The 27,781-nt window shown below is 38.6% G+C and overlaps 1 protein-coding gene across 1 annotated transcript; it reads left to right on the forward strand.

The window, feature by feature from the left end:
* LOC134792825 (tyrosine decarboxylase) lies at positions 1-27,566 on the forward strand. The gene is made up of 11 exons (XM_063764216.1): positions 1-393; positions 15,261-15,312; positions 16,830-16,900; positions 19,186-19,422; positions 21,322-21,608; positions 22,098-22,350; positions 23,043-23,229; positions 23,804-23,868; positions 24,270-24,487; positions 25,340-25,420; positions 27,358-27,566. Exons 1-11 carry the CDS (start codon positions 79-81, stop codon positions 27,473-27,475), a joined length of 1,884 nt encoding a protein of 627 aa, XP_063620286.1. The 5' UTR covers positions 1-78; the 3' UTR covers positions 27,476-27,566.
* The last annotated feature ends 215 nt before the right edge of the window (positions 27,567-27,781 follow it).

Consider the following 27,781-nt stretch of genomic DNA (forward strand, 5'->3'; position numbering starts at 1 on the left):
TGTGGTCGTCGAGTCAGCCGGAGGCCTTCGCGGCGCTGACACCGCACTCTGCTCCGCGGGAAATTATAAAGTTTCGAGATGGATACGGAAGAGTTCAGGGTTCGGGGGAAGGAGATGGTGGATTACATATGTACGTACATGACGACGCTGCGTAAGCGGCGCGTGACGCCGTCGGTGGAGCCGGGCTACCTACGCGCCGCGCTGCCGGCCGAAGCTCCTCAGCACCCTGAGGACTGGGACAAGGTTATGGACGACGTGGAGAAGAAGATCATGCCCGGTGTCACGCACTGGCAGCATCCGCGCTTCCACGCCTACTTCCCTTCGGGCAACGCGTATCCGTCTATCTTGGGCGATATGCTGTCTGCTGGCATCGGATGCATTGGATTCTCATGGGTAAGGAACTGTCTTGTTTATAAATACAAAATCGCGAATGGTAATAATTATGTACGTATGGCCGAAAATTGAAGTAGGAATGATAAGTAATTGTTTGGTGTGGTTACCTGTAGGTACACTATTTTCCTTTATGGGAATAGTTATATGTCCAAGAATGGCTAGGTGTCCTAATGTCCAGTGTCCTTATAGTATTACCTACCTATATATGTTAAATAGTTACCTATTTGTCTTACAATGCGGCAAAGTTTTGTTTAACCCCTTGTTAAAACTTAGTTAACTGGTAAAACTTGAGGGTAGTGAGGGCTTCAAGGCACGAGGGTTAAACAAACTTTGTCACGGAGTGAAACACGACATGTTTCACCTCACCAACGCAAAGAAAACACTAACTGTAAAACAATACAAATCAATCCAAATGAACGTTTTAAATATATATATATCATTTAAAATCATTTCTCTTGTGGATAAAATAAAAAAAAATAACATTCTTATCAGTTTTTGAAGACCTTGCTGTTCCGGCTCTACTCATGCGATGGATGGATATGGATAAATAACGAATAAAAAGGACAGCTGTATGATATCAATTTCGATAACCTTATTTAAAATGTAAAAACAAAAAATAATTTAATTTAGTAATTTTAGATTAGTAGGGTACTTTATGTCCAATTTGAACATTTTGAAGATTTTCCAAAAAACGAAAACGACAGAAAAATTCTAACTACTTACCGAATTGCTCACAAAATTTCACGAGAATTGGTTAAGAACTGCTACCTGTAGATGACAACATCCGGACATACGAAAGCATTTTTACTCAAACTGAAACGGAGACCTTCGCTAAAGCTCGGTCAATTCTCTCGGGATTTTCTCTCAATATTTCGCTCGGGAAATAGTAGTTACTATTTCCTTAAAAATGGCTACTTTTCATAAACTCGTTTCATCCCAACAGATGACCTATATGACCCAAAAAATCCATTCATTTTTCGATATTTTCTTTATGTTTCGCCAACCATACGTCATACAAAGTACATATATAGGTATATGGAATCATTGTACCTAATAGGAAAAAACTTTGGACTTTTATTTTATGCACAAATCCGATTATATAGAAAGATATCGTGATTCTGCATAGAAATAACATAAAAAATCACATTTAAGAAAATTTACCACTTTTTCAAGCCATTATTCATAAGAAATTAAGGACAGTTTCATTTTGGAAACGGTTTTCAGACGGACAGACAGACGCACGAATGATCCTATAAGGGTTCCGTTTTTTCCTTTTGAGGTACGGAACCCTAAAAATTGTTAAATCATCATTGACCTAAAAATGTTTCTATCGCATCATGTAAAGTATTTGTATTCGTTAACAAAGAAATATAAAACTTTCACTAAAGGGGCCCACTGATTCACAGTCCGCCGGACGGTATCGGCCTGTCAGTTAGAACAAAATTTTGACAGTTCCGAACAACTGACAGGCCGATACCGTCCGGCGGACTGTTAATCAGTGGTAGCTACCTTAAGTTGACTAGGAGCTACGGCGTAGCACTCGTAGCACAGGCGCACCCGTTTTCATAATGCAGTAGGGGAACATATGTTAAGGGAAAGTGGAAAAATAAAATACAAGTATCTAATAATTTTAACTCTTTTTACTTTTAATTTGTACGTTGTTTCATAAACTTTGGAAACAGCTATTAAAAAAATAAAAACTTATACAATTTCTTCTATTAACACCACTAAAATAAAAAAGTGTCTATTATCCTTTTTGCCCGCAGGGGTCGGGCAAAACGGATATGCCACTAGGGCAAAAAGGATAACTTAAAATGTCACAGTCAGTCTTGGCATTCGTCACAAAAGTAGCTGCATACAACTGCCGATGATGTGCTATTTTCATACACCCAATTTTGGCACTCGAGACACTTCTTGATTTTAAGTGTCGTTGCAAGGTAATAAGTAGAATCCGAAAGATCCATTTTTGAGGCAGAATTTATAGACTTTCCTTCTTTTTTTTACTAATTTTACAGCTCGCTCAGACGATTTTTCTGATCGCGATGCCCTATCATGCTTTTTTTTTGTAATTTAAAACCACCTGAAAAACATCGGTAATAAAACGGTCTGTAATAATTATCCGTCTTGCCCATGTTCGTTTTGCCCATAATGCCATTATTAGATCGATGAACAAAATTCAAATGTTATTTGTAGATTATGCAAAAACTACTATCACAAATTATACTTAAATAAATATGCCATTGAACAAATAAGACTTATAATTATACACTACATGTATAGTAAAAAAGTTGTTGCACAAACTTTTGCGAAAATCGTAACGAAACAGCACAAATTCTTTTTTTTTTCTCTTAACAACAAACGAGCGCTTACATTTTTTTGGTCAAACTGCCATGGCGTCACCTACCGCATGCCAAATCATGGTGGCAAGTGTCAAAGCGCCATCTATTACCCATTTTTAGAAAAATCGATTATTCCTCTTACCCACATTATGCGTATTGTCCGGGCTTCCCCTAAATAAGTTTAGCAAAATTCATGTGATTACAATTACGGCCCTATTCGAACAAGCTTATAAGAAGTCACCGAGGATTCCCGGTAATCTGAAAATTTCAACTGTCTAGCTATCACGGTTCATGAGATACAGCCTGGTGACAGACAGACGAACAGCGGAGTCTTAGTAATAGGGTCTCGTTTTTACCTTTTGGGTACGGAACCCTAAAAAACTATATGCTGCCATACGAGCTTTGCAAAAGCACGTATCGTGCACGTCTGTTAGATGCGTCTTCCAATTCCAAACAAATGTTGACATTTATTACGAACAGTGATTGATCGAAAGGTCGGACGTCACTCGTTCGAGGGTGGATAATCGCTTCCTATTCCTGCCATTGGTTCATTAAGTCTAGTAAATAAACTAACAAGAACTTATTGAAGTGAAAACTTCTTTAGCGGCGCTGGGCACTTTTTGAGGTGGGGAAAAAATTATAAACTCGAGACAGCGTAAGGCGATCACGTGACCGTAAGGTTTAGATGGCCACTCATTTAGATGGCATTTAAATCAATAAAGAAAAACTCAATGAAAAAGGTTCTAATCTTGTACGGGTTGAAATACGAGGATCTCACAGTTACATTCTAACTTTATATCACTCAAATATAATTCAATAAAGCTACATCTTGATGAAATCGCTAATAAAAGTGAACTCTAGTACTGGTGAATAAAACTCAAAATATCATGACTAGATGCGAGGTCTGCAAGGTAACTTTACAATTTCTATTCGAATTTTAAACAATTAACGCTACAAATTTGAATTTCGAATTTTAAACAAGCTCACTGATCAGCAATTTCGGAACTAAAGTTTTTCAATAGAAAGGAGGATGGGTCAATTATACATAATGCTGCAGACATTTTGGCCTAAGGTCGCCTCCAGAATCTCGCGAACTAAAGTGACATGAGTTTGACAAATAAAATGATACCAGCCCCCGTAGCACGGTCGCGTTTTGGAACCGTGCTGAGCCCGCAGGAATAGCAAAGAAAAAATAGTCACGAGTATATGTCGATAAAATATTATCGATAAGTAATAAGATATTGCACTTACTACCTACCCATCTGATACTGATAATTGTTTAGGGGTCACGACCGATTTCGATTTATATGAATGTCACAAGCAAAGAGGTTTATTCGATTGTAAGATTGTGACGTTACCGATCAAATCAGGAGGTGCGGATGCGAAATTGACAAATTTCGATGTTAGTATTGCATTCAGTATAGTTGGGCATTATTCGAATTATTTTTCATCTAAATAATTATTCGAATAAACAATTATTCGTGGTGAGATTATTCGCGAATAAATAATTTATTCGCGAATAAACCATTCGTTTAGAATTTCGAATAATAAATGAATTATTCGATATTTTATTCGAATAAATTACACGAATGATTTTTGTAATACACACTCAGATGGCAAATCTGAATAGGCAAGCAACTCCAGCGTATTTTAGGGCCAAGGAAAATTTTGGGAAAGGCCCCAACTGACCGTCGCCATCCATGAGGTGGAGACAAATGGGAATTATTTATATGCAGCGCCTACTCCCATCTGTTCCCGGCGGGGACAAGTGGGAATACGCCCGATATTTGTGTTCCCATTTGTCCCCACACCAATATGGTGGGGACAAATAGGAAATATTTATATGCAGCGTCTTTTCCTATGTTCCCATCGGGGACAAATGGGAATACACCCATTTTTGGTTATAATGGGTGCATTATTGGTGTAATCCCATTTGTCCCCTATCCACGTGACTTACACCATACATGAGAAGGGACAAATGGAAATGTTTGTCTGTTCCCGGCGGGGAACAATAAGAATACACCCGTTATTGGTGTTTTCCTATTTGTCCCCGCTTCAAAGAAGTGAATGTAAAGTTCAACTTGAATGTCCAGTTTAGGGACTGGACTTTACAGTTTACAATCGAAGCAATAGGGATCACCGAGACGATTTAATTTTTGCGTCCACGTCACACAATAATGTATTAATCTTATCACATTAAAGAGAAATTACTTAATCACATTGTACGAAATATTTTTTTTTAATTTATAATATTTGATATATTTAACATTTTATATATTTTATTAAGTATTTGTATTTTGGGGTCATCCATTAATTACGTCACACGAATTTCTAGGTTTTTTTACCCCCCCCCCCCTCCTTGTCACACTTGGTCACATTTGGCTAACCCCTCCCCCCTCGTGTGACGTCACATTTCTTCAACGAAATCAGCAAATATTTATTTAATATTTTATCAAAATATTTTTGACAAATGAAATATTAGTAATTTTATAACCCAAAACCGATTAAGAAATTAAATTAAACGAATGAAAACCATTATCGTTTCAAAACCTTGTTATTTAAATGATAATTAGCGTATAAAATAATTTAAATACATTTTCGGTTACTGATGGAGTTAAAGTGACGTCACAAAGTTTATGACTCCCCCCTCCCCCTTGTCACAGCATGTCACATTTTCTTGACCCCCTCCCTCCCCCTAACCGTGTGATGTAATTAATGGATGACCCCTTTGAGCCAAAATCGCTGTTTCTATGTTATCACCTAACTTGTTACTCTAGTTGTAAGTCTTCCTAACAAATATAACAAAAAAAAATTGAATTACAATATGTTCATCCAATATCCTTGTCTCTAGTACTATAAAATTGCACAATTTCCGAAATAACAAGTAACATTTGTAAAATAACTTAACAAAATTAGTTAAAGATACATTTTAACTGACCGCACAACAGTAGCGCCCTTAGCGGTGAATTTTCGCGATATTCTCTAATTCAAACTTTTTTGAAAATATCGATATGAACAGCACTGGCCAAACTGTGGTATCATTTGTGCACATTGACCTGTCAATTTAGTTCGCGAGTTTCTGGAGGCAACTTTAGTCATTGAGTTTTCACTTCTGTCGGCACTCCCGGAGTGCAACCCGTTGTTTTTTTTAAACAGCCAATTGTCAGACAAAAGCCTTTCTTTTTTCACGACTCCTTACTTTAAACGCTTCTTGCGTGGCCGTTTTATTTTGTATGTATCATATCAAGTCTTCTATTAACTTTTAATGAATAGGTACCTACATCATTAAATGAACTGTACCTTAGCCCATTCGGTAAAGACCATGCACTGCCTACGAAGCAGGAGGTCCCGGGTTCGCATCCCGGCATTTATTTGTACCTATGTTTATCACGAACTTTGTTCCTGAGTGATGAATGTTGTCTATGTATATAAGCATGTAATTATCTATATAAGTATGTATATCGTCGCCTAGTACATACAAGCTTTGCTTAGTTTGGGGCGATTTGTATAACACTGTAAACAAAATACGTACCTATTTACGTAAATATATGTGCACTTTGTTGTAAAGAAAAATATTTAAGGTTCCTCTTTTAGTCATACTAATTATGGAGCTTTTTTGCCGAAACGCTGCATTTTGAGGTGGAAGCAAGCCACTTTGCACGATGATAGTGGAGACCAAATAAAACGATTTTTTTCGAAGCACCCGTAATTTTGTCTTTTAGGAGCCGAGAAAAAGCGAGGTCTGTTAAAAACAGGAAAAAAAATCTACAAGTTTCACGGATCATCCGACTAAGATAAATTTCGTGTCAATCGAAAGAAAATAACTTTTCTTGATGTAAAAAAAATTTACACATAATTATATTCAAGAAATATAGTGCTAGTGTAAAATTATAAAAAAAACCTTTTACGTTTAATTTTCAAATAGTGTCTTCCAGGTTGAAAAATGTCTGCAAATAAGTACTTAATAATAAAGTCAAACATATTTCTTATCAGAAACTGAACACCGCATCAAAATCGGTTAAGTAGTTTATAAGATTCATGTTCCAGAAATTGGCCTAGTTTTATTGACATGACGATTTATAATTAGTGACTACATTTAAGTACTGTATTAAGTTCTAACTATGTTGTGCTTTCCTTATTAATATAAAACACACCTTTATCTATGTATTATATAAACATTTATACATATATCTTCAAATTCATTAAACAAATTATGAGGCATTGTGTTTAAAAGTAGGGTTAGTACTTTAATCCCTACCGAATATTGAGCAAATCAAAGTTGTAAAGTTATTAGGTACGTTAAAGTACGTATAATAACTTATATAATTTGATAAAAATATTACTTTTTCAGTATAAAGTATATTTATCTAGTATATCTCTCTAGTTTAACCAGTTTAGCCAGTATGAATGAAGCTGAAGATGAATAATCTTTTTCTTGTAAATATATAATATCATCATATCAGCCTTTAATCGCCCACTGCTGAGCATAAGACCTCTCTTCGAGTACGCCACTTATCCCGGTCCTGAGCCAATCTCATCCAGAAGTGTCGTCCACTCAACGAGCCAACGGACGCCAGGCACTTCTTCCGTCTGTAAGCGGTCACCATACCGCCCACCTGCCATCACTCTGCCTGGCAACATGTCCCGCCCAGCTCATTTTAAGTTTGGTGATGACGCATCCAACGTCTTGCATCTTGGTGCGGCGTCGCATCTCGACATTCCTCACTCGGTCTTGAAATTTGATGCCGAGCATGGCGCGCCCCATGGCTCTCTGTGCCACTCGGATTTTATACACAGCCTCTTTAGTGAGCTTTCATGTCTCGGCACCGTAGGTCATGGTAGGTAAGACACATTGGTTAAAGAGGCGAGTTTTCAGGCATTGTGGAATTTTAACGGGTTTGAGGATGTCCGCTTGTTTATTGAATGCCGCCCAACCCAGCTGGATTCTCCTGGAGATCTCCTTCTGCTGATGTGTTTTGTCAAATGATAGAATATATCCAAGATACACGTATTGCTCGACCACCTCCTGTCTTTCGTTCCCAACCGTAATGGTTGGAATCGATTTACTAGAGATGTTCGTCATAACTTTAGTCTTTACTGAGGGAAGTAGTGTCATAAGGTGCAAATTTTGGTATCGGATTAATTCACTTAGCACAGATGTAATATACGTAAAGCTAAGCTATTTGAGCCCGGTAGACATCCGCCACCCCCTGGCAGGTAGGCAGGGGGGCAGTCAAAGTAATTTTTAATGGATCAACTCCTTTTTAACCACGTTAGAGGATGAATTTTTAAAAACGCTGAAATTACATTTCTTGTATTCTAGTAATATGCACATATAAAAAGTTTCAAGCCCCACACTCGAAAAATTTTTTGATATCCATACAAATTTTCAACCTCTATTTCGCCACCTTAGGGGATGAATTTTCAAAAACGCTGAAATTAGTTTTCTTGTATTTTAATAGTATATCTTTTAACGAAGTTTGAAATTCCTAGCTTAAAATAAAACATGAACCCCATACAAACTTTCATCCCCTTTTTAACCCCCTTAGGGGTTGAATTTTACAAAATCTCTTCTTATCTCTTGTACACATTATAAACGTAACCTGGTGTGCAAATTTCAACTTTCTAGCATTTCTAGTTTCGGTTGATAATAGCAATAGTTGAATAAAAAAATAGCACGCCGGTTTTGATTTATTCGTCAATATTGTTATTTTTTTCTATTAAACTGTACATCAAAGGTCTCAAAAATGAATTCCTCATGCCCGCTTTATCTGGAATTGATACCAAACTCGAGGTGGTAGGTAAATAGAAGCCGATATGCGGCGTGTAACTTTGGATGCCCCCCTGCCTACCCACCAGGGGGTGGCGGATGGCTACCGGGCTGGATTGGTTTAGCTTTACGTATACTACATCTGTGCCAAGTGAATTCATTCGATACCAAAATTTGCACGTCCCATACATTTGGTGACACTACTTCCGTCACTACTTGGACGTATTCAGCTTAAGATCTATTCAAAGAAACATGGCTTTCAACTTCAACCATGCCTTGAAGATCTTCCAGGGACTCGGCAAACAAAAAAGGCGGCAGGTGCGACAAGAAGACACCATGGATATTGATACCAGTTCTGTCCCATGCAAGCGTTTTTATGACGTCGTCTAGCACTGCCGTAAAAAACTTGGTTGAAATGGTATCCCCTTTCGATAGATATTGAGTTACTGTGTTTGTAAAGCCAAACTTGTATTGTTGCCGAGGTATATAATTATGTAGCTCCTAGAGCAGATCCACGTAGCAATTTTCGATTGAGCAGCGATGGAGAGAGTCAAACATCCGCCCAACGCTTGACACTGTCGAAGGATTTTTCGTAATCTACGAAGGCCACGCACAGGGTCCGGTTGTACTCGTGACTTTTCTCCATTAACTGCTTTACCGCATGTATATGGTCGATTGTAGAGAATCCGCTCCGGAAACCAGCCTGTTCGGGAGGTTGGCATTCATCGAGGATACAAGTTAGGCGGTTGCATAAAACTTTAGCAAAGAGTTTGTACGTATGGGAAAGGAGGCTTATGGGGCGAAAATTACTCGGCTTCGATATATCTCCTTTTTATGTAAGATGGTGACTATGGCAGTTTTCCACATATAAATATATATTATATACATATCCCTAATGTAGATAAATTAAGTACCTACCTTCTAGTTTACGTATAATTTACTATGACTTACTCGCCTTTTGGACTATATAAGACGAATAATCCCATATAAATAAAAGTAAGCCAACTTCTGAAACTATTGTACTTATCTCAAAAACTGCCGAACCGATTTTGATGCGGTTTTCGTCATTTAGTAAGAAATATATTTGACTTTAACCAAAAATACTTATTTTCAGACATTCTTAAGAGTCGAGGACATTATTTGCAAGAATAAAGCGCAAAAGAGAAAAAAATGGTACTTAATAATTTCACACTAATACTGTTTGAAAAAATTTTGTATTTATTTTTTTACGTTATTAAAAGTGATTTTCTTTAAATGATATATATTTTTTTAAATATTTGTTGTTCCATGAAACTTGTGGATTTTTTTTCTTTTTCCTAATAGAACCTCGCTAAATCTCGGCTCCTAAGGGGTGAATTTTTGGGTGCTTCGGAAAAAATCGCTTACTTTGGTGTCTACTATCACCATGCAAAGCGGCTTGCTTCCACCTTAAAGTGCAGCTTTGTTTTCATAATATGTATGACTATTTAGCAACTGCTGTTTAGGAACCGCATTAACATGCCGACTGTAACAAACGGCTCGATTCGGGAAATGAATTAGAGACTCACGAGATATGAAATAGTAAAGATATGTGACGTTCCACTGCAAAAGGTACCTTATGGCTGATGGCGCCGCGATTCGTGAAATGAATTAGAGATTCACTAGATATGAAATAGTGAAGATATGTGAGGTTCCTCGGAAAAGGGTACCTTATGGCGACCGGCGCTTACGTCGCATAGCGCCACAATAATATTGGAGCGGCGTTAATAATAGCGTAAGCGCCAACCGCCATAAGGTACCTTTACCCGTGGGACGTCACATATCTTTACTATATCGTATCTAGTTAATCTCTAATTCATTTCCCGAATCGCGCCGAAAGTCTCTTCATAAAAGTATGAAAGTCAAGTTTTTTCATTAAAGTAATTTTACGTAAAGTTTAAAATCGCCCACTTGCTCTACATCTACACTGAGTAGATACCTACACACATGCAATGAACGACCTCTGGTCCATTGTGTGTACGAGTTCCCTTGATTTAAAAATTTGCGAATTTCCGATATTCTGAAGCGCTAGTCAGACTTGTGAAAGTGCTTTTGTGGGAAATGTTTTTTATTTGTAAAATAAGTCGTTTTTAAGTTTTAGGCATTTAAATAGGCACATATTTTATTAGCATGGGCGGATGTGCATACCTAACCGATTTTACTTAATTTTCATTAAATATTTTTTTGTCTTTAGTTACATTTACTACCAGCGACCTGCTAAGCGGGTGCGTGGCGCTTTCCGCTACGTATGGGTTTTCCCGTGTTATCGGCGCGTAGCTTGGTTTGGCAGTGAATGTATTAAGTAAGTGGTGATTTACGATCTAAGACCACTTTTTAAAGATTTTATTTGCTTGGAATTGTACTTTGTAGACATAATATAGTTTTGAGGACAAACTCAGATTTTAAATATATGATATCAGTGCATTAAACTATTATAATAATAACTCAGTGTACCAGTATCATGTCAATCGTATTGCGTTCAACGTAATCAAATCGAAATAAATTTGATATCATATTCTTCAAATCTGGATATGCATCTAGGTGTCCAGCCTGCGTTTGAAATTCCCTGTGACTCTATCCTAATATTTTCCGCAGCTAAACGTTCTACTTCTCAGATCACAGACGTTACATCAAGATAACAGCGCCTATTGTTGTGAAATTAACGTGGCCTTCTCAAACTGGCCATAGAGCATACAACTCTCACCCTAAAAGCCTACGCGTGCAAAATTTTGTAAATATAGATACACGCATTCATAATGCGTAAATAGGTACCAAAAATACATATAAAACAATTGACAATGTAATGCAGAGTTAGCTCCTAACTAATCACTACATCTTAGTCCCCCGCCGCGTCTGTCTGTTTGTATGTTCGCGATATAAAAAAAAAAAGTACTGAACGGATTTCCATGCAGTTTTCACATACCTATCAATGGAGTGATTCTTGAGGAAGGTTTAAAGTATATAATTTAATTGTTAAGGTTTACCCGTGCTTAGCGGGGCGGGTCGCTGGTGGTTGTTAAGTTGTTATATGCGTGGTGGGACAGCTTATTTTCTCAATACATTTCATTAATATTTTACACATAAGAAACAATTTTCGACCCGTTATATACTTAACATGTACATACACCAATAATTTGCAACATATTTAATAAAAATACCCTACTACGTGTTTATTTTTAACCGGCTGAACGAGGAAAGCAAAATGCATAATGACGTCGGTCATTATTATGCCACTGTAAGGTATTATAGTTACCTAGTTAGGTATAGATATACCCGTATAATGTCCCGATACTTATTGCAACGCATCGATCTGAAGCCTCCGACCAGAATATCGATTGGCTCTGTAAACGTTCGCTATGAATAATTTGCGTTTGTCTTGACACATTTTGTACAGGAAGTCTTAGAAACTTCCACTAAGTATGTAAAGTTGACAATGAAGTTTTTAAAACATACATAAATTATAACTAAATAGGTCCCATAGTTAACAAGTACCTACGAAGTTATTGTACGAACTTCTGAACCACATCTGCTTAATTCATTGACTTTATGATTTAGTTACTAGAGGTGGCGGAGCGTCCATAGAAGCCGATTCCCATCGGCTTGTTTGATATTCAGGCTCTTGGGCTATTTTCTTTAAACTTATGAATAAAAGGAAGGAAACTCAGCTACGGCTTGCCTACGAACAATCTAGACGCGCCGCCACTGAGAGGTATACAAAATTTGTATAAATTACATACAAATTCAGTGGCTCAATTTTTATAAGGATCGGATTGGTTGGTAGACGCAATTTTCGCTCATTTTATCTTATGGCTCCTCTACACGTTGGCCAAACGCTCCGCCAACGCTTGGCCCATGAGTTGGCCGTGCCTTGGTCGGAACGCTACTACACAATGGCGAATTTCAGTTGTGATCTGACCGGTTTCCAAGATGGACGTGGAAGCATTAGCCGTTGCAGCAATTTATCTAAGATACGCCATGTACCATTATTATCATCAAGTAATTTAAAAAAATGTCATAGAAGCTGCAAGAGTTTTTTGATGATACCTACTTCCCGAAAATAAATGAACGTTAGATTTTATTAAAGAATTAAATTAATTAAATATCTTCATGTTACCTTATAATTTGCTTAAATTATTTTAGAGCATATTATAATTTTATTTAATTTTGTTACTAGCTTACCAACATAGCTGTGCAAATTGTGCAATGTAGTTACTTACTATATATAGTTAGATATGTACAGCTTGGCAAAAAAGAGTAGAAATTAAAAAGTGGCAACACTGTAGTGTCGTCCTGTTTTCTTATATTTATTGGTTTGATAGGGACGACACTACAGTCACTTTTTAATTTCTACTCTTTTTTGCCAAGCTGTATATAATATTCATTTATTTAACTATAAGTATGTATTGTTATATTTATTTATTTAAATTGTAAATGTACTGTCTGCGTAAATTTCCTATTCCTTCATTACTTTCATAACGAGGCCACATACTCGTCATTTTAATTAAAAAAAAACTAAAATTGATACTGAGCACAAACGTCCGCACTCGACCGCTTTCGAGCACGCACTGTGGATTGGGCCACGTGTAGATGCGTACCGCAATCGCTTGGCCAATCCCTTTGATGTGCGGCCGAAAAACCGACACCGCGGCCAACTCATCGCCAACCCGCGCGCCAAAAGCCAACCGACACCAATACCCCCTCTACAGGTTGTCCCAACATATTGGACCAATAGGTTGGGCCAACGTGTAGAGGAGCCATTATCTAACTAGCGTCTGCCCCCGACTCCGTCTGTATTCAATGATGATGATGATGATGATTGATAAAACTATCCTATGTTTATCCCCAGGCCTCAAACTATCACCATAACAAATTTTATCTAAATCGGTTCAGCGGTTTAAGAATGATGAAGTAACAGACAGAAAGAGTTATTTCGCATTTATTAACCGAAGCGTTAGCGAAGGTCTCCGTTTTAACTCGGGCATTTTGTTGTCATATGTCCGAATGTTTTCCTCTACAGGTCGCAATTCTCAACCTATTTAGTGAGATATAATTTTTCTGTAGTTTTGTTTTTTGAATATGTCCAAAATTATGGGAATTAGAATTGGCATAAAGGACTTAAGTGCCATTAGCATCTATGTCACTCAAGACCGTTGTGAGTGCGCTGTGATAATGAGTATAGTGACTCAACGTCACTCAACGAAGTAAGTATTTTTTGTTTTTAAATGTTTTAAGTTTAATATTAATCTTATCGCGAGGTCTTCATCTCGCAGGCAGAGCTACTCGTAATACTAGTAGGGATTTACCTGCTGTTAGTATGAAGTGAAAATGAAAAATGTATTTATGATGTCATACAAAATTATACTCCTTTTAATCCGCAAAAATATTCTAGAATACACCCATTTTATATCTATACTGACTGCGTGCATGTGTGCCTAAGATGTTCCGTATAGCCAAGTATATGAAGTATAGCTGTCGGCTACACATGGTAGAAAGATTAGGTACTTACCTACACTGTGCATATATCAACATTACATTAGGTTTGTAAAAACTTATGCAATTAGAACCACCTGCGGATCATGCAATTGGATGTAGGTAAATGTTTCGTCTTCTTGCTAATAATGAGCATACCTATTATGACTTTTAAGAATATATGACAGTTTCCTAAAGCAGCTATTGTTTAAATTTAAAAATATTAAACTTCAATTAGCGTATTTATATTGGCGGCAATTTTTTAAAATAAGGACAAGGATAAGTACAACAGCAAAAACTATGAGTTGAAAATATATTTAGATTTAATGTGCTCAATGTTTATGTTTAGGGAACTTAGTTCTAGTCATGAAAAGCCGCTTGCCTTGGTTAGAGTAAGGATAATTATTCTGATCGTGTGAGGAAATAATGTTTAAATTATCTACACATAAGATAAAAGTAGCCCCGAAACTGCCTTTCCATACTAATGTAATCCCTTTTGGTCCCGTTTGTTTTTTTTTTCGAATTTTTAATTAATAGTTATAAGAGTTAGGAGCATTTCAAATTTTTGTATGGAATTTGTACTTCGCTAGTAACTCTTACTAGTATAATAATCAAAAATTTTTAAAGAGTCAAACGAAGGGACACAGCATCCAAAAAATATCCAGAAAATGGGGACTAACGTTTGTATGGAAACGCAGTCATCCCCTTTCCTTTTAAGTCCGATCGTAGCACGTAAAGTTTGCGATCATAAAATAAATGAGAATAACTGTCATCACCAAATTTATTGCAATCGGTTTGCTAAATCACTCGGTTAGAACAGCTTGATAGGCAATATAGCCGCTGTTAACGGCTTTTGTGCTAGTTTGACTATTTCATACCATCAAAATAATGCTGTTATCAGGAGGCGTATTCCGTTTCGTAAAACATTGTACCAATACGATTTCGATATTAGAACATCGCGCTCCCAGACATAAGTGGGTACCCAGGAGTGCGAAAGCGACGCACTGATTAAAATATTGAGAAGAGTCTTTAGAATAGGTACCTACAGTCATTAAAATCAGATTAGAATAACATTTTACAAATCTGAATACGCTTCCAAGCCACTAAAAAGGAAGATTAACTTAACTTATTATGACGTCATAAAAATCTCCCAATAAATTAATTTGATAAGTCCAATGGTCACCATAAATACGCGCGGGTTGACGATGGCCCGGCGCCGCAGTGTCAAAAGTAGCACACGTAATGCCATTCATCGCAGTCGTTTGTTCCAGGCGGCAAGCCCGGCCTGCACAGAGCTGGAAATCATTATGCTGGACTGGATGGGTAAGCATAATTAGCAATTATTTTAGGTTTGCAATGCTTGCATGGACTTAACAAATTACTATAGTTTAGACTTTAGAGATTTGGAAAGTAACCTCGGTTTTGGTTGGGTACATTGTACAAGCAACTCTGTAAATGTGTGGTTTATGTAGGTATACCGGGTGTCCCTAAAACCAACGCCAAGACTTAAAGGCTTTACCCAAACCAACGCCAAGACTTTATTTCGGTTTGTAATACGACTTGAAGGGCTTATAGAACAGTTGATGGCCTACAAGATATTAAGCAAAAACCCTTAATGAAAATCTCATAGTTTATGAGATATCGGCACTTTTATATATTATACTTAAGTATAGCTACACAAATTAGCGTTTGAAATTTAAACATGTAAATTTTAACCTACCTATGAATTCGCGTCAGGTACACTAAAAACGTAAAAGTTGATCGACATTAATAAAAACTTTATCAGTAGAAAAAGACGCGAAATTAAATGTTTCTATGGTAAATCAACTTATTTTTAATTTTCCGTCTTTTTCTACTGACAAAAAGACTGTTTTGAATGCCACATACTTGCGCTTACAAAGCTGGTGCCAAAAGTGACTGAAAGCGCAGAACTCCACTCAGTTCTTTAAATACCTAAGGGTGCTTATGCCCCGGGTGCCATCGGAATTTGGATTTGGGAATTGTATCGGACTTTTGAATTCTATCATCAATTTTCGGATTTCATTTTGACTTTGACTACTATTACTACGCGTAAGTGTGCTACGCCGTAGCCCGTAGCAGGACCTGCTACGTATGTAGCATAGCTGTTGTATTGTAGCCTTGTAGGTCTATATATATACTGCAAAACGTAATTCAAGACCAAGAAAAGTAAGAAAATGTTGCCACTTTTTACTAGCGCGTCTTGTATTTATGTAAAAATAAGTAACTAAAAGTACTTTTTTTAAATCGTAGGAGTAAAATTACTAATAAATAAATTATCTAAGCGTGATTATTTATCAAAAGGAATTTACTATTTTACAAACAAATTATTGCAGTGGCAACATTGTCATACTTTTTTTGTCTTGAATTACGTTTCGCATGTGAGTTAGATTTATTTATCCGTAACGGCTTTTTCTATTGGGAATAATAATGACTGGGGATTTTGAGTTTTTATTAAACTAATACTTTAATATAGTACATTCGAGGCTTAGGCGAAACCTGGAGCCCTAATCTGATTTCAACTTCTATTTCTGAAACTGATGGATATGATCGGTCACCTGTCTACAGTGACATTCTGGACTAGGGATCCAAGTTATGATGTCAAGCTAAATAGCAGTGTGTTAGTACCATGCCAGATTTTTTCAATGCCAAAATAGCATTAGGGGGCAAAAATGTTGAATCAAGAAAATATTTATGAATACAAAGAATACATTTTTCTTAAATCAATATTGGCTCACCGCCACCTTCAGCCTCAGGGGTATGTTATAGCATTAGGAGCGCAGCAGGTGTGAATAAGAAACCTTATAAACGGACTATTACAGGTAAAGCGATCGGTCTGCCGCCGGCGTTCCTCGCACTCGAACAAGGGAGTAATGGCGGCGGCGTTATTGAGGTAACGAATTACAACTAGTGGCTCTGTGAGCTGTAGACCTCGCGAGCAGAGCTTGAAATAACATGGTGCTAAGAGCTTTAAATACACCGTGTTTTTTTTGATTTCCGTTAATTTCAAGGGTGCATTCCTGAGCTTAAATCAAGTAACTTTCTCAAAGACACCGATGTTCTAATTAAGTCCATTTCGGAGATAATCCATAATTATTTTTTTTACTATAAGGCCTCTACAAGCGTGTACACTTGCCTTAGGGCCGGCTTACATATTGATTAGTGTTTAGAATGAGTTCATACATTTGCTACTAAACTTAAGTACAATCTCGGTCGATTGATGTACGAAATGACATTGATATGTCACAGATTTCAATTGTTTGGTTGAGTTAAATGTAATGCCCGTGTTACAACAACGCTATATGCTACATTTAATTACTTTTTGAACAAAAAAAAAACAAAAAAGAAAACAAAAAAAATTTTTTTTTTGAAAATTAACTATGCCATTTAGTTCTTATAAATATAAATATAAATATTATAGGACATTTCTTACACAAATTGACTAAGCCCCACGGTAAGCTCAAGAAGGCTTGTGTTGTGGGTACTCAGACAACGATATATATAATATATAAATACTTAAATACATAGAAAACAACCATGACTCAGGAACAAATATCTGTATCATCATACAAATAAATGCCCTTACCAGGATTCGAACCCGGGACCATCAGCTTCATAGGCAGGGTCACTACCCACTGGGCCAGACCGGTCGTCGTTTCATAGGCAGGGTCACTACCCACTGGGCCAGACCGGTCGTCTTATAAACGTACTTAACTATACCCCGAAGTTAACGGAATTCAATAAAAACACGGTGTATAGTAAATTAAAGAAAAACAATACGAAATTTATGTGTAAAAAAATACAAAAAGTTATAATATCCCAGCATACAATTACTGGGGATCGAACCCAGACCCTCTGTGCAAACAGAAAAAGCGAACGTTTACAAACTGAGCCAAATAGTTCTTAGATGGGTTGACGAAATTTAGCTACTCCTTCTCAAATTAAAATTAGTTAAAATTAAATATCTAAATACCGCCTAAACCAGCAATAATTTTTTTCTGCATTTTTTGCTATTAACTCTGTAAACATGTCTCAAAAAGAAAAAAGTCTTATGATATCGATACGACTATTTGTTTAGGCGCCAGGTATCACGACTCCGCCATTTTTAAAAATTTCCAAAAACCGGATTGACAAAAAAAATTTATTTAGTCATAAAATTCGGTCACAAAATTTCACGAGAATCGGTTAAGAATTGCGACCTGTAGAGGAGAACATCCGGACATACGAAAGCAAAATGCCCGAGTCAAAACGTAGACCTTCGCTTCGCTTCGGTCAATTACAATTTAGAAAGAGGTGGAAGCTTAATGTTATATTGTTCTTGGTCATTAACCGGATGCTCTATTTATATCTAGAGATTAGATATTTAATAACAAATATAACAATTAACAAGACTGCCTAAGTATCCACTAAAGTATTTTTTAACGCGAAGGGTACGGTGACAGGTGTCATATCAATACAATTTTGGGAGATTTGGCGTTTTAATGTTATAAATTGTATGGAGATGAAATCTGTCACTGTGCCCAGTGTTTGAAAACTTGTAATTTTAATTTAATGCCCGTGATAGTGGTCAGCCAAGTCCAATTCTACAATTCGTGGTTATATAAAGCAGCAGGTAGGTACCGTTTCAGTTCTTATATGCAAAAAGTTAAAATGCAAACATATTAATTCATAGCGCCATATACAACAATGCTGACACATGCGGCGTTACGTGGAGATTAATTTATGTTTGTAGATTTACTCGTCTCTGTAATGACCAAACAGAAGTTTTTGTGGCAAAAACGAGTGTTTGAGAAAATAAAACATCGATAAATCTGTTATCGATAAGTCTTAGCTAGATTAATATTAAATTTAAAATATGTAGGTAACTTCTACTTGCTGTAGGTTAAATTACTGAGAAATTTCAATAATGCAAATCAATTACAAAACGGTACATAATTTCTTTATTACATATATTTAGTACTTAAAAATTAAAACGTAAACTGTAGTTTACAGTGCCAAAAGAATAGAAAACTATCAATATATCAAAAGAGAAGAAGATATAGATCGTGTTGTGTATTTCGCGGAAGCTATCTAAAATGTAATAAAACTAATAAATATCTAAGTACCTACTTATCACGTTAAGGTAACAGCAATCACTTTATTTTGCCACAAAAACTTCCATGTCTGGTAATGACGCAGGGTTCAGCGAGCGAATGCGTGCTGGTATCCATGCTCGCCGCCCGCGCCAACGGCATCAAACGGCTCAAACACCAGTTCCCCAACGTGGACGAAGGTCTCCTGCTCTCCAAGCTCATCGCCTACTGCTCCAAGGAAGCCCACTCGTGCGTCGAGAAGGCCGCCATGATCTGCTTCGTCAAACTACGCATTTTACAGCCCGATGAGCACGGCTCGCTGAGGGGCGAGACACTCAAGGAGGTGAGTGCCTCATTTTAAGTCAATGGTTAGGGTTAATTTCGGATTTAATTTCGCGTCGACTGGTGTATTATTGTATAAGAAAAGACTAGCGAGTTGTAATTAAAAGAACGCTAAAGGCAAACGAAAATGTGGCGTGAAAATATACTACATGGCATTGAAACTAGTTAAGACGGTATAGGTGCTTTGAGGGGTATTTTATTTTTATTTGTTTGTGTGCTAAAGGAATACATTAGTCTTGTTGGCAGTTTGATAAAGACAATAATATCATATATGTAAATAAGTAAGTATATTAAAAAAATCCACCTTTTTATACCAAACCTGACAAACGCTTAATATTGCCTTTTTAATATGTAGATATACCTATCTACTTCGAAAATCGAGGCCATTTAGTTCTGCTGTAGGTCCATATAGCATTAAATATCACGTATGAAATTTAGTTATTCGACGCCTGGACATATTTTAAAAAGGAAAATACTACCTACCTATCGGAAACAAGAGCGTAATTTTAAAATTTTTGAAGCTGTTATAGAATTACATCTCGACCACATGCCGACTGCCTAATTTCCCGAGAGAACCGCTACCATGTAGCTTGAATGCAGCATGGTTTCTACAACGCTCATGTTTTTCAAAATTAAGTTCTGATGAGAAATGTTTGGTGAAACCATTTGGTGAAGTAATAGTAGCCCATTTCGGCGAACGTTATTTGTAAAGATAATACTTTTACGGCTTGTATTTAAATTTGATAGTATACTCGTAGTTAAGTAGAGAAAACGAGACAATGGAAGTTTGTGTGAAAACAAATATGCATAACATGGTACGGATGGTACTAACTATAATTTTGGATATACTTGTATAGTGATCGTAATGCGATATGCTATACGTCAACTAGTAAAATATGCTTCAAGTATTGAAAACTATTCCGAAAAGAGACTAATCTATCGCATTTCCGTCCATCGAAACCCTGAAAGTGATTTCGCTTATACAGGTACATTAATTATTACGTAAAAATACCTTAACCCCCAATGATGCAATGCAAATACGCTTAGTTTTTGTTTGGAAATTTAATTGGGGGAGATGCTCGGTGCGCGCGGAGGCAGGCCAGATAATCGGGCGTTAATTTGATGGCACCACCGGCGGCGCCGCGCATTTAATGACTCGGCCTGGATTCCGGAAATACGTGGAGCGCCGGGCGGTAATGGAGCCGCATTGTGTGCCACTTTCAATACCGCAAATATTGAAATTTCACGATACAGAGCAGCTCTCGTGGACCACTTTATTGCTTAATGCTTGGAAAGAATAGGACAATGAATTGTGGGTTGGAAATAAAAGTTCTCAGTTCTTTTGGAGGAAATACTTCAATAGATGAAGTAGGTATAAAGTAGACCCCTATAAAGTCGACAATATGAGGATAGTATTTTATAGTTGCATTAACCTTCTAAGATACTTTTCCCACACACGAGCCAATGAAATAATGAATTAAATTTCGGAAGGCATAATTATTATTATACTTAATTGATATATAGTTATCAGTGTTGCAGTGTCGGCCGCCCTAGGCCCCAGGCCCTGTAGTACGTACTAGCCGCCCCTTTCTCAGCAGTCTCAGCACCTATCATATGTGGGTAGACTGCCAGTGCCGCCCCTAATATATCGCCGCTCTAGGCCCGGGCCTACTTGGCCTTAGGGTAAATGCGCCACTGATAATTATACTCACAGGTTATACTGCTATCAACCCGCCAAGAATATTTTCAGTAAATAGCGGTCGAACGCTGCTACGAGCTACGGCGTAGTAATATGGTAGCAATAAGTACCTAGTTGCTTAACAATGAAGGAACAAAATATATTATATTAAATCATGTCACCTAAAAACTACAATGAGACAATAATGAACTGTGTTGAAAGGCGATGGAAGAAGACGAAGAGGCCGGCCGCGTGCCGTTCTTCGTATCCCTGACGCTGGGCACCACCTCGTGTTGCTCGTACGACGACCTGCCCGGGGTCGGCCCCATCGTGCGCAAGTACCCCTGCGTGTGGCTGCATGTCGACGCGGCCTACGCGGGCTCCGCGTTCCTCTGTCAGGAGCACAAACACCACCTGGCCGGGGTCGAGTACGCGGATAGCTTCAACACCAACACTAACAAGCTCATGCTCACCAACTTCGACTGTTCGCTGTTGTGGGTTACCAACAGGTTTGTTTATGTACCATCACGCTCCGCGATTGTTATGCCATTTAGGGTCCTAGCTAGGTTAGTTGTTCAATACTTGCGCTATGGAATGTCCAATTTAGCTAGAACCCTAAATTGCTTAACATTCCCGTGAGGTGATTGTACCTAGTGTACCTACGGCTTACGTCCTTTTTTTCGGCACAATAATGATGCCTCCTTCAAAACCAAACTTTCAACTTAGTATTTATTCACTTAGACAATTTTTTGCTATAGGAAACCATGCGTCTAGTAAAGGGTCCTCGATCTATACCTAAATTCTAACAGGGCAGTTTCGTCATGGCGCGTCTAGGTACGTCACAATGAACAGACCAGAGGCGCTACGAGTATCATATGAGTTTTCATATGGTTTTTAAAATGTTTAAATGTACACGGTAGCATACCCTTACCTTTAGATGTAGGTACCTACTGCCAGCACTGCTTGATTACCTAAACATTTTGTTTTTAACCGATCAGATACCTGCTAACATCAGCGTTAGTAGTGGACCCACTGTACCTCCAGCACTGCTACGACCACACCGCCATCGACTACCGCCACTGGGGCATCCCGCTGAGCCGGCGCTTCCGCTCGCTCAAGCTGTGGTTCATGCTGCGCAGCTACGGCATCAGTGGCCTGCAGCGCTACGTGCGTCGCCACTGCGAGTTGGCCAAGTACTTCGAGCAACTGGTTAGAAAGGACGACCGGTTCGAGGTCTGCAACAAAGTCACGGTAAATTATCATCAATCATCATTATTTTAGCCGGAAGATAATTTTCTTGTCTATCGATCAATTGTCTTGCTAGAGTGCCGGCATAAGGTAATACTGCGTACTCACACACCAGATCTTTATCCTATGGAAAGGCGTCTACGTACTATGCGTTCGAGATGACTACAATGTCGCGTCGTTCTCGCAAACTTTGAGATCAAATGAATCAATCATACAATTCATACAAATATACTTTTGCTTGACCTCTATTAGTACTCTATAGTAGGAGGTGAGAAAGAGAACAATAGAAAGAGATAACGCGTCTCTTTATAGACACTTTATAATTTTCCCTTAGACCCCGCCTTAGTTATAATTATAAGCTATTTATGTTTATTGTTCATACTTATTTTAAATACATTTTCTATTTGGAAGCTGAGACTTTTGCGATTAGGTAAGTGTACCACTAATTGTTGTGCTGCTCTCGAGATCGTTTCTTCTAATACTGTCGACCGGAAAACTACACGAAATAAAAAACGCACATCATACATACTCGAATCACCCCATAATCGACATTCGATGTGGGAACCTTTAGGTAAATGTTACAGTTACGGGAAATGAAATATGAATGAATATTATAGTCGGCTCCCTCAAATTTTTCTCACTGAATATCTTATGATCGATCCTTGACCCGACATAACTTTATTTTTTATTTATAGCTGGGTCTCGTATGCTTCCGGCTAGTGAGCGGCGGCGAGACTCCGTTGGAGCAAGACGAGATCAACAAGAAACTCCTGACCACAATGAACGCGTCCGGAAAAATCCACATGGTGCCTGCGAATGTGCGCGATCGCTTCGTCATCCGTTTCTGTGTTGTGGCGCAACACGCTACACGCGAAGACATCGGTAATTATCGAATTTAAACTGTTGTGAGTGTTGTGTCTAAACCGTAAAATTATTCAACATTGGTAGTTATTTGTTTATTTAAAATTACAGCGGAAAGAAATGCTTTACAGTTAAAGGCGTAATGTTATTTAATTACGCGTTCTCCATCAGCGTTGTCAACAACACTATCGCTCTTGCATATTCTAGCGATAAAGAGACGAGTGGTATTAGGCCCTCTGTTTCTCATTCTTATTAATTTGAACGCGTCAGGTACATGGGGTTTATTGTACTCGTTAATGACAGGTCGTGCCACAACCACGAGTCCACGACTACTGCTATTCTAGAGTTAGACCAAGAAAAGTCTGCAACGATTTTGATAGCATACGCAGTGCAAGTGTTATTTATAAGTAGGTACGTCATAATTTCATAGAAGTGTGACGTTTAAAATAACACTTACACGCAAAATCGTTGCAGACTTTTCTTGGTCTAACTCTAACAAGTGGAAAAAGCCCAATATTCATAATACCTATTTGAGATATAGGTATGATCTTGGTAAGGTCCATGGCTGCCTGCATGTTTTTTTTTTAATTTTCAGAAACTGCGTGGGATATAATAACGGACTTCGCTACAGAACTTCTCGAAGGACCAGATAAAGAAAGGGTAACAACTTAACAAGATGTTCATATAGCATACCTATTAGTCATTGGGAAACTAAAATTGTTCGTGCACTTTTAATGCATAGCAATTTTTTAAAGCATGCATGAAGGGAGGCGTCAAGGGTATTTTTAAATGTTTGCCTTAACCACTTACTTTTTTTGCTTCTCGTATGTACGGATTTCCCCAATCTGATCAGAGAGAGTCCGCCGAGGTCTACCCCTTCCAACTCCCACTTCCACTTCTCCCTTATACACTCTCTTTGTTAGCCTTCTTTCACTCATTCTTACATACCTAGACTCGTATGAAAATAAGAAACGTAGGCACATCCAAGTTTTAAGCGTTCATGGAAACGTATATTTACCTTACTTGTATCGTCAGTGACATGTTACCTTCGCTTCTTGCAGGATCTCAACGAGGAGCGTGCTCGACGGCACCGCGCCGCACTCGCCCACAAGCGTTCGTTCTTCGTGCGCATGGTCAGCGACCCAAAGATCTACAATCCGGCCATCAACAAGACCCCGCCGCCCGTGCCCGCCACGCCGGGGTCGCCGCCCCCCGCGCCCGCGCCGCAGACCCCCGACACGCCGGGCGACGCCGGCGTGCAGCTTGAACCGCCCACGCCGTACGTATCTCCATCAACAAAAGACCTCGAACACCCCCCGACGCCCTTACCACGCTCAGCATCCGCGCCGCCGCCGCCGCAATCTTATGAAGTTGTATAAATATAAATCGGATGGAGGCGTATTCGAACTTTAACAATATGTGACGTTTTCAACCAAAAGGTACTTACCACATTGACGGTTGTCGATAAGGTTGATTTCAAATTGAAGCTATATGGAAATAGCTCCTTATTGACAACCGATAATAAGTACCCTTTTGGTTGAGAATGGCATATAATATGATTTGTTGTTGTTGTGGTTGACTCGCAGTAGATGGCACTACTGATGTTCACGGTCGGGTGTCACCCCTAAATGAGTGACACCCGGGGCGGGTGCCGGAATCTGAATGCCGCTCCTGGCTTACTTACCCAAGTCATGTTACAAAAAAGTAAAAACTGCCATTCAAAATTGCCTAATTGCGACTCTTCTACTTCTACGTAGGTAGGAACTACCGGTACAGTATAAATAATAGTACCTACTACCGTATACCGTACAGAAATGACACTTCCTACATAACTGAAGTTTAACAGCGATTCCGGGATGAATCATGTTGTCCCTTTCTAATGTATGGCACTATTCCTTTCGGCTATTGGGGTTGTCAAATTTAAGTAGGTATATTACCTTATCTGTGGTTGTGACCCAAAAGGAACGTGAAGTTTTGCCAACCCTAATAATTGCTTGTAGCAACGCTGAGCCGAACGGAGCCGAGTGTCCGAAAACTCCAGTGTCACCCCACTGCTACAGGCGTAGTACTACGAGCATAGCATGTAAATGAGTTAGAACTTATAATAAAATATAAATTTACATGTTTTCAGAAAACCAGCATCCTGGATCAGCTGGCCGCTGGCGTTCTTCTTCCAGAGCGTTGACCACGACGCGAACGATTTACCATTAAGGTACGTCATGTAGGGTTCCGTAAAACTGGTCAAATGAAACCCTTTGGCTAGTGACGGATGTGCCCTAAGGCCCAGTAGGGCCGATATTAGGAGCGGCAGTCTATAATTATGATGGGTGCTGAGAAAGGGGCTACTAGTATGTACGTCTCTAGTTTTGTTTTATGAAATTTGGCTTAAAGGCAGTGGCGGATTTGCAGTCTTTGCCGCCCTAGGCCCCAGGCCTTGTAGCCGCCCCTCTCTCATTGACTGCATTTAGGTCAGGCAACGAAAAAGTATAGAGGGAAATGCCTGGGACACTTATAGGACTTTTGGGACATTTTTAACTTAGTAACTTTATTTTGACTCTTTATTAGGAGGTGAACATATCAAAAGTCTCCTTGATCGGGGGTAGGGGAGTTTGGTTTGAAGGTCACATTTTTCGGTTTTTCGCTTACTCAGAAACTATGTATACGTCCTTGTGATATGATCATGGGAACATAGGTTTTGCGAAAAAAATAAGCAAATACTTACCTATTCATTTTAAGTGACAGTTTTACCAATAGCATTGACTTGTAATGTACCTACAAAAACATTCAAAAAATCTAAAAAAGAAACAAGAAAAACATTTTTTTTGCTATACCTATAAACACTCATATATTTTTTTTTCCTTTTGGCCTCCAGCAAATTCCAGAGAAGTTTAAAGGACAAATTAGTAGGTATTTAAACCCAGTAGTTTCGGAGATAAGGGGGGGAGGGGAATGGTAATTTTTTGGCTATTTTCTTGAATAACTGCTAAACTATTTATCCTAAAATTATGAAAAAAAATATATTTGAGATTCTTACAATGAGCTCTTTGATTTGATATGTAACACGATGAAAAATTTTAATTTTTAATTTTCTCATTTACTTACCCCCCAAAAATGGCCTCCATATTTGAAATTCATTTATTTACGTTACACATCCATCTTTGGGTCACAAACATACATATGTGTGCCAAATTTCAACTTAATTGGTCCAGTAGTTTCGGAGAAAATAGGCTGTGACAGACGGACAGCCAGACGCAGGAGTGATCCTATAATGCAGCGGTCGGCAACCGGCGGCCCGCAAGCCTCCCTGCCTATTTTGTATGTAATATTGACAAACGACAATGTCTAATAAAGTCATAAATATTAACAAAGTGCGGCCCGCGTCAACTTCGTTAACTACTATGTGGCCCTTGGCTGCTAAAAGGTTGCCGACCGCTGCTATAATGGTTCCGTTTTTTTCTTTTGAGGTACGGAACCCTAAAAACGGGGAACAAAGGCGCTAAGGCATCAACAATTCGCGCACAAGTGTGGAGGGCCCTCAAGATATCAAAAAACTTGTAGCTTGTAGCAAATTTTACCCGCTTTCATTTTGTATAATGATCATGTCTTTAGAACGCATAGTTTTCGAGATATAAGCGAAAAACCGAAAAAACCCCTCTCTTCCCCCGGTACTTTTGATGTGTTAAATTCACCTCCTAGATAGTCCAAATAAAGTCAGGTAGGAAGTCAAAAATTGTGTTTCATGCATTTCCCTCTATAGGTACCTTTTTTTGAGAATTCGTTGCCTGGCCTAATTTTGAGTTATTTTTTGTTATCATCAGCGAATTTTTTGTCCCAATTTGCCGCCCCTAATATCTTGCCGCCTTAGGCCCGGGCCTACTGTGCCTTATGGGAAATCCGCCACTGCTTAAAGGGCTACCTAAACCTAGGCCATAATAATTCAGCCTATATACGTCCCACTGCGGGGTACAGGCTTCCTCTCATGCGCGGGGAATGGGGATTGGGGACTGACCCAGGCCATAAAGTATATAGCAAAAAAACAAGTATTGGACACTATTCGTAGGGTTGACAGGTAAATCCTATAGGTACTGGCGTCATCTGTAAAATACCTCGACCGGCTGACCCCATTTAACCTTTCTGTAATTCCATCAGGTTCCGTCACCTGGACACGATGGTGCGGCTGAAGAGCCCCGGCGCGGCGGCGGCGGGGCGGCGCGGCTCGTCGCCCGGCGCCTCGCCCGAGCGCCGCGCGCCCTCGCCCCAGCACTGACCCCGCTACTCGCCCGCGTAAACCAATAAACTACTTCAGCATTCATCCCTGTTTCATTCACTATCAAAATATATTCACTGTTAGTGTTGTAGACTTTGTTATTTTATTACCGACTTAGGTGATCCCAAAACTTGGCTTCCGTGGTCGCCACTGTAAATTATGTCCCAATGGCTATCCTTTCTTTACATGTTGCCATTACACCGTGCAATCCTACGAGAAAGGACCGTTACGTGAGTCTTCTGCGTTATCTATATTTCTTTACCCACATCATCAGGGAAGCACTTCGCATGGCAGGATATAAGGGTC

This window comes from Cydia splendana, chromosome 8 (genome assembly GCF_910591565.1).
Source record: "Cydia splendana chromosome 8, ilCydSple1.2, whole genome shotgun sequence".
NCBI lineage: Eukaryota > Metazoa > Arthropoda > Insecta > Lepidoptera > Tortricidae > Cydia > Cydia splendana.

Coding starts and splice junctions, on each gene's coding strand:
- LOC134792825 (XM_063764216.1), top strand. CDS start 79: ATGGATACGGAAGAGTTCAGGGTTCGGGGGAAGGAGATGGTGGATTAC. Junction 15,313..16,829: donor CATTATGCTGGACTGGATGG/GTAAGCATAATT, acceptor GGACTATTACAG/GTAAAGCGATCGGTCTGCCG. Junction 22,351..23,042: donor AGGTCTGCAACAAAGTCACG/GTAAATTATCAT, acceptor TTTTATTTATAG/CTGGGTCTCGTATGCTTCCG.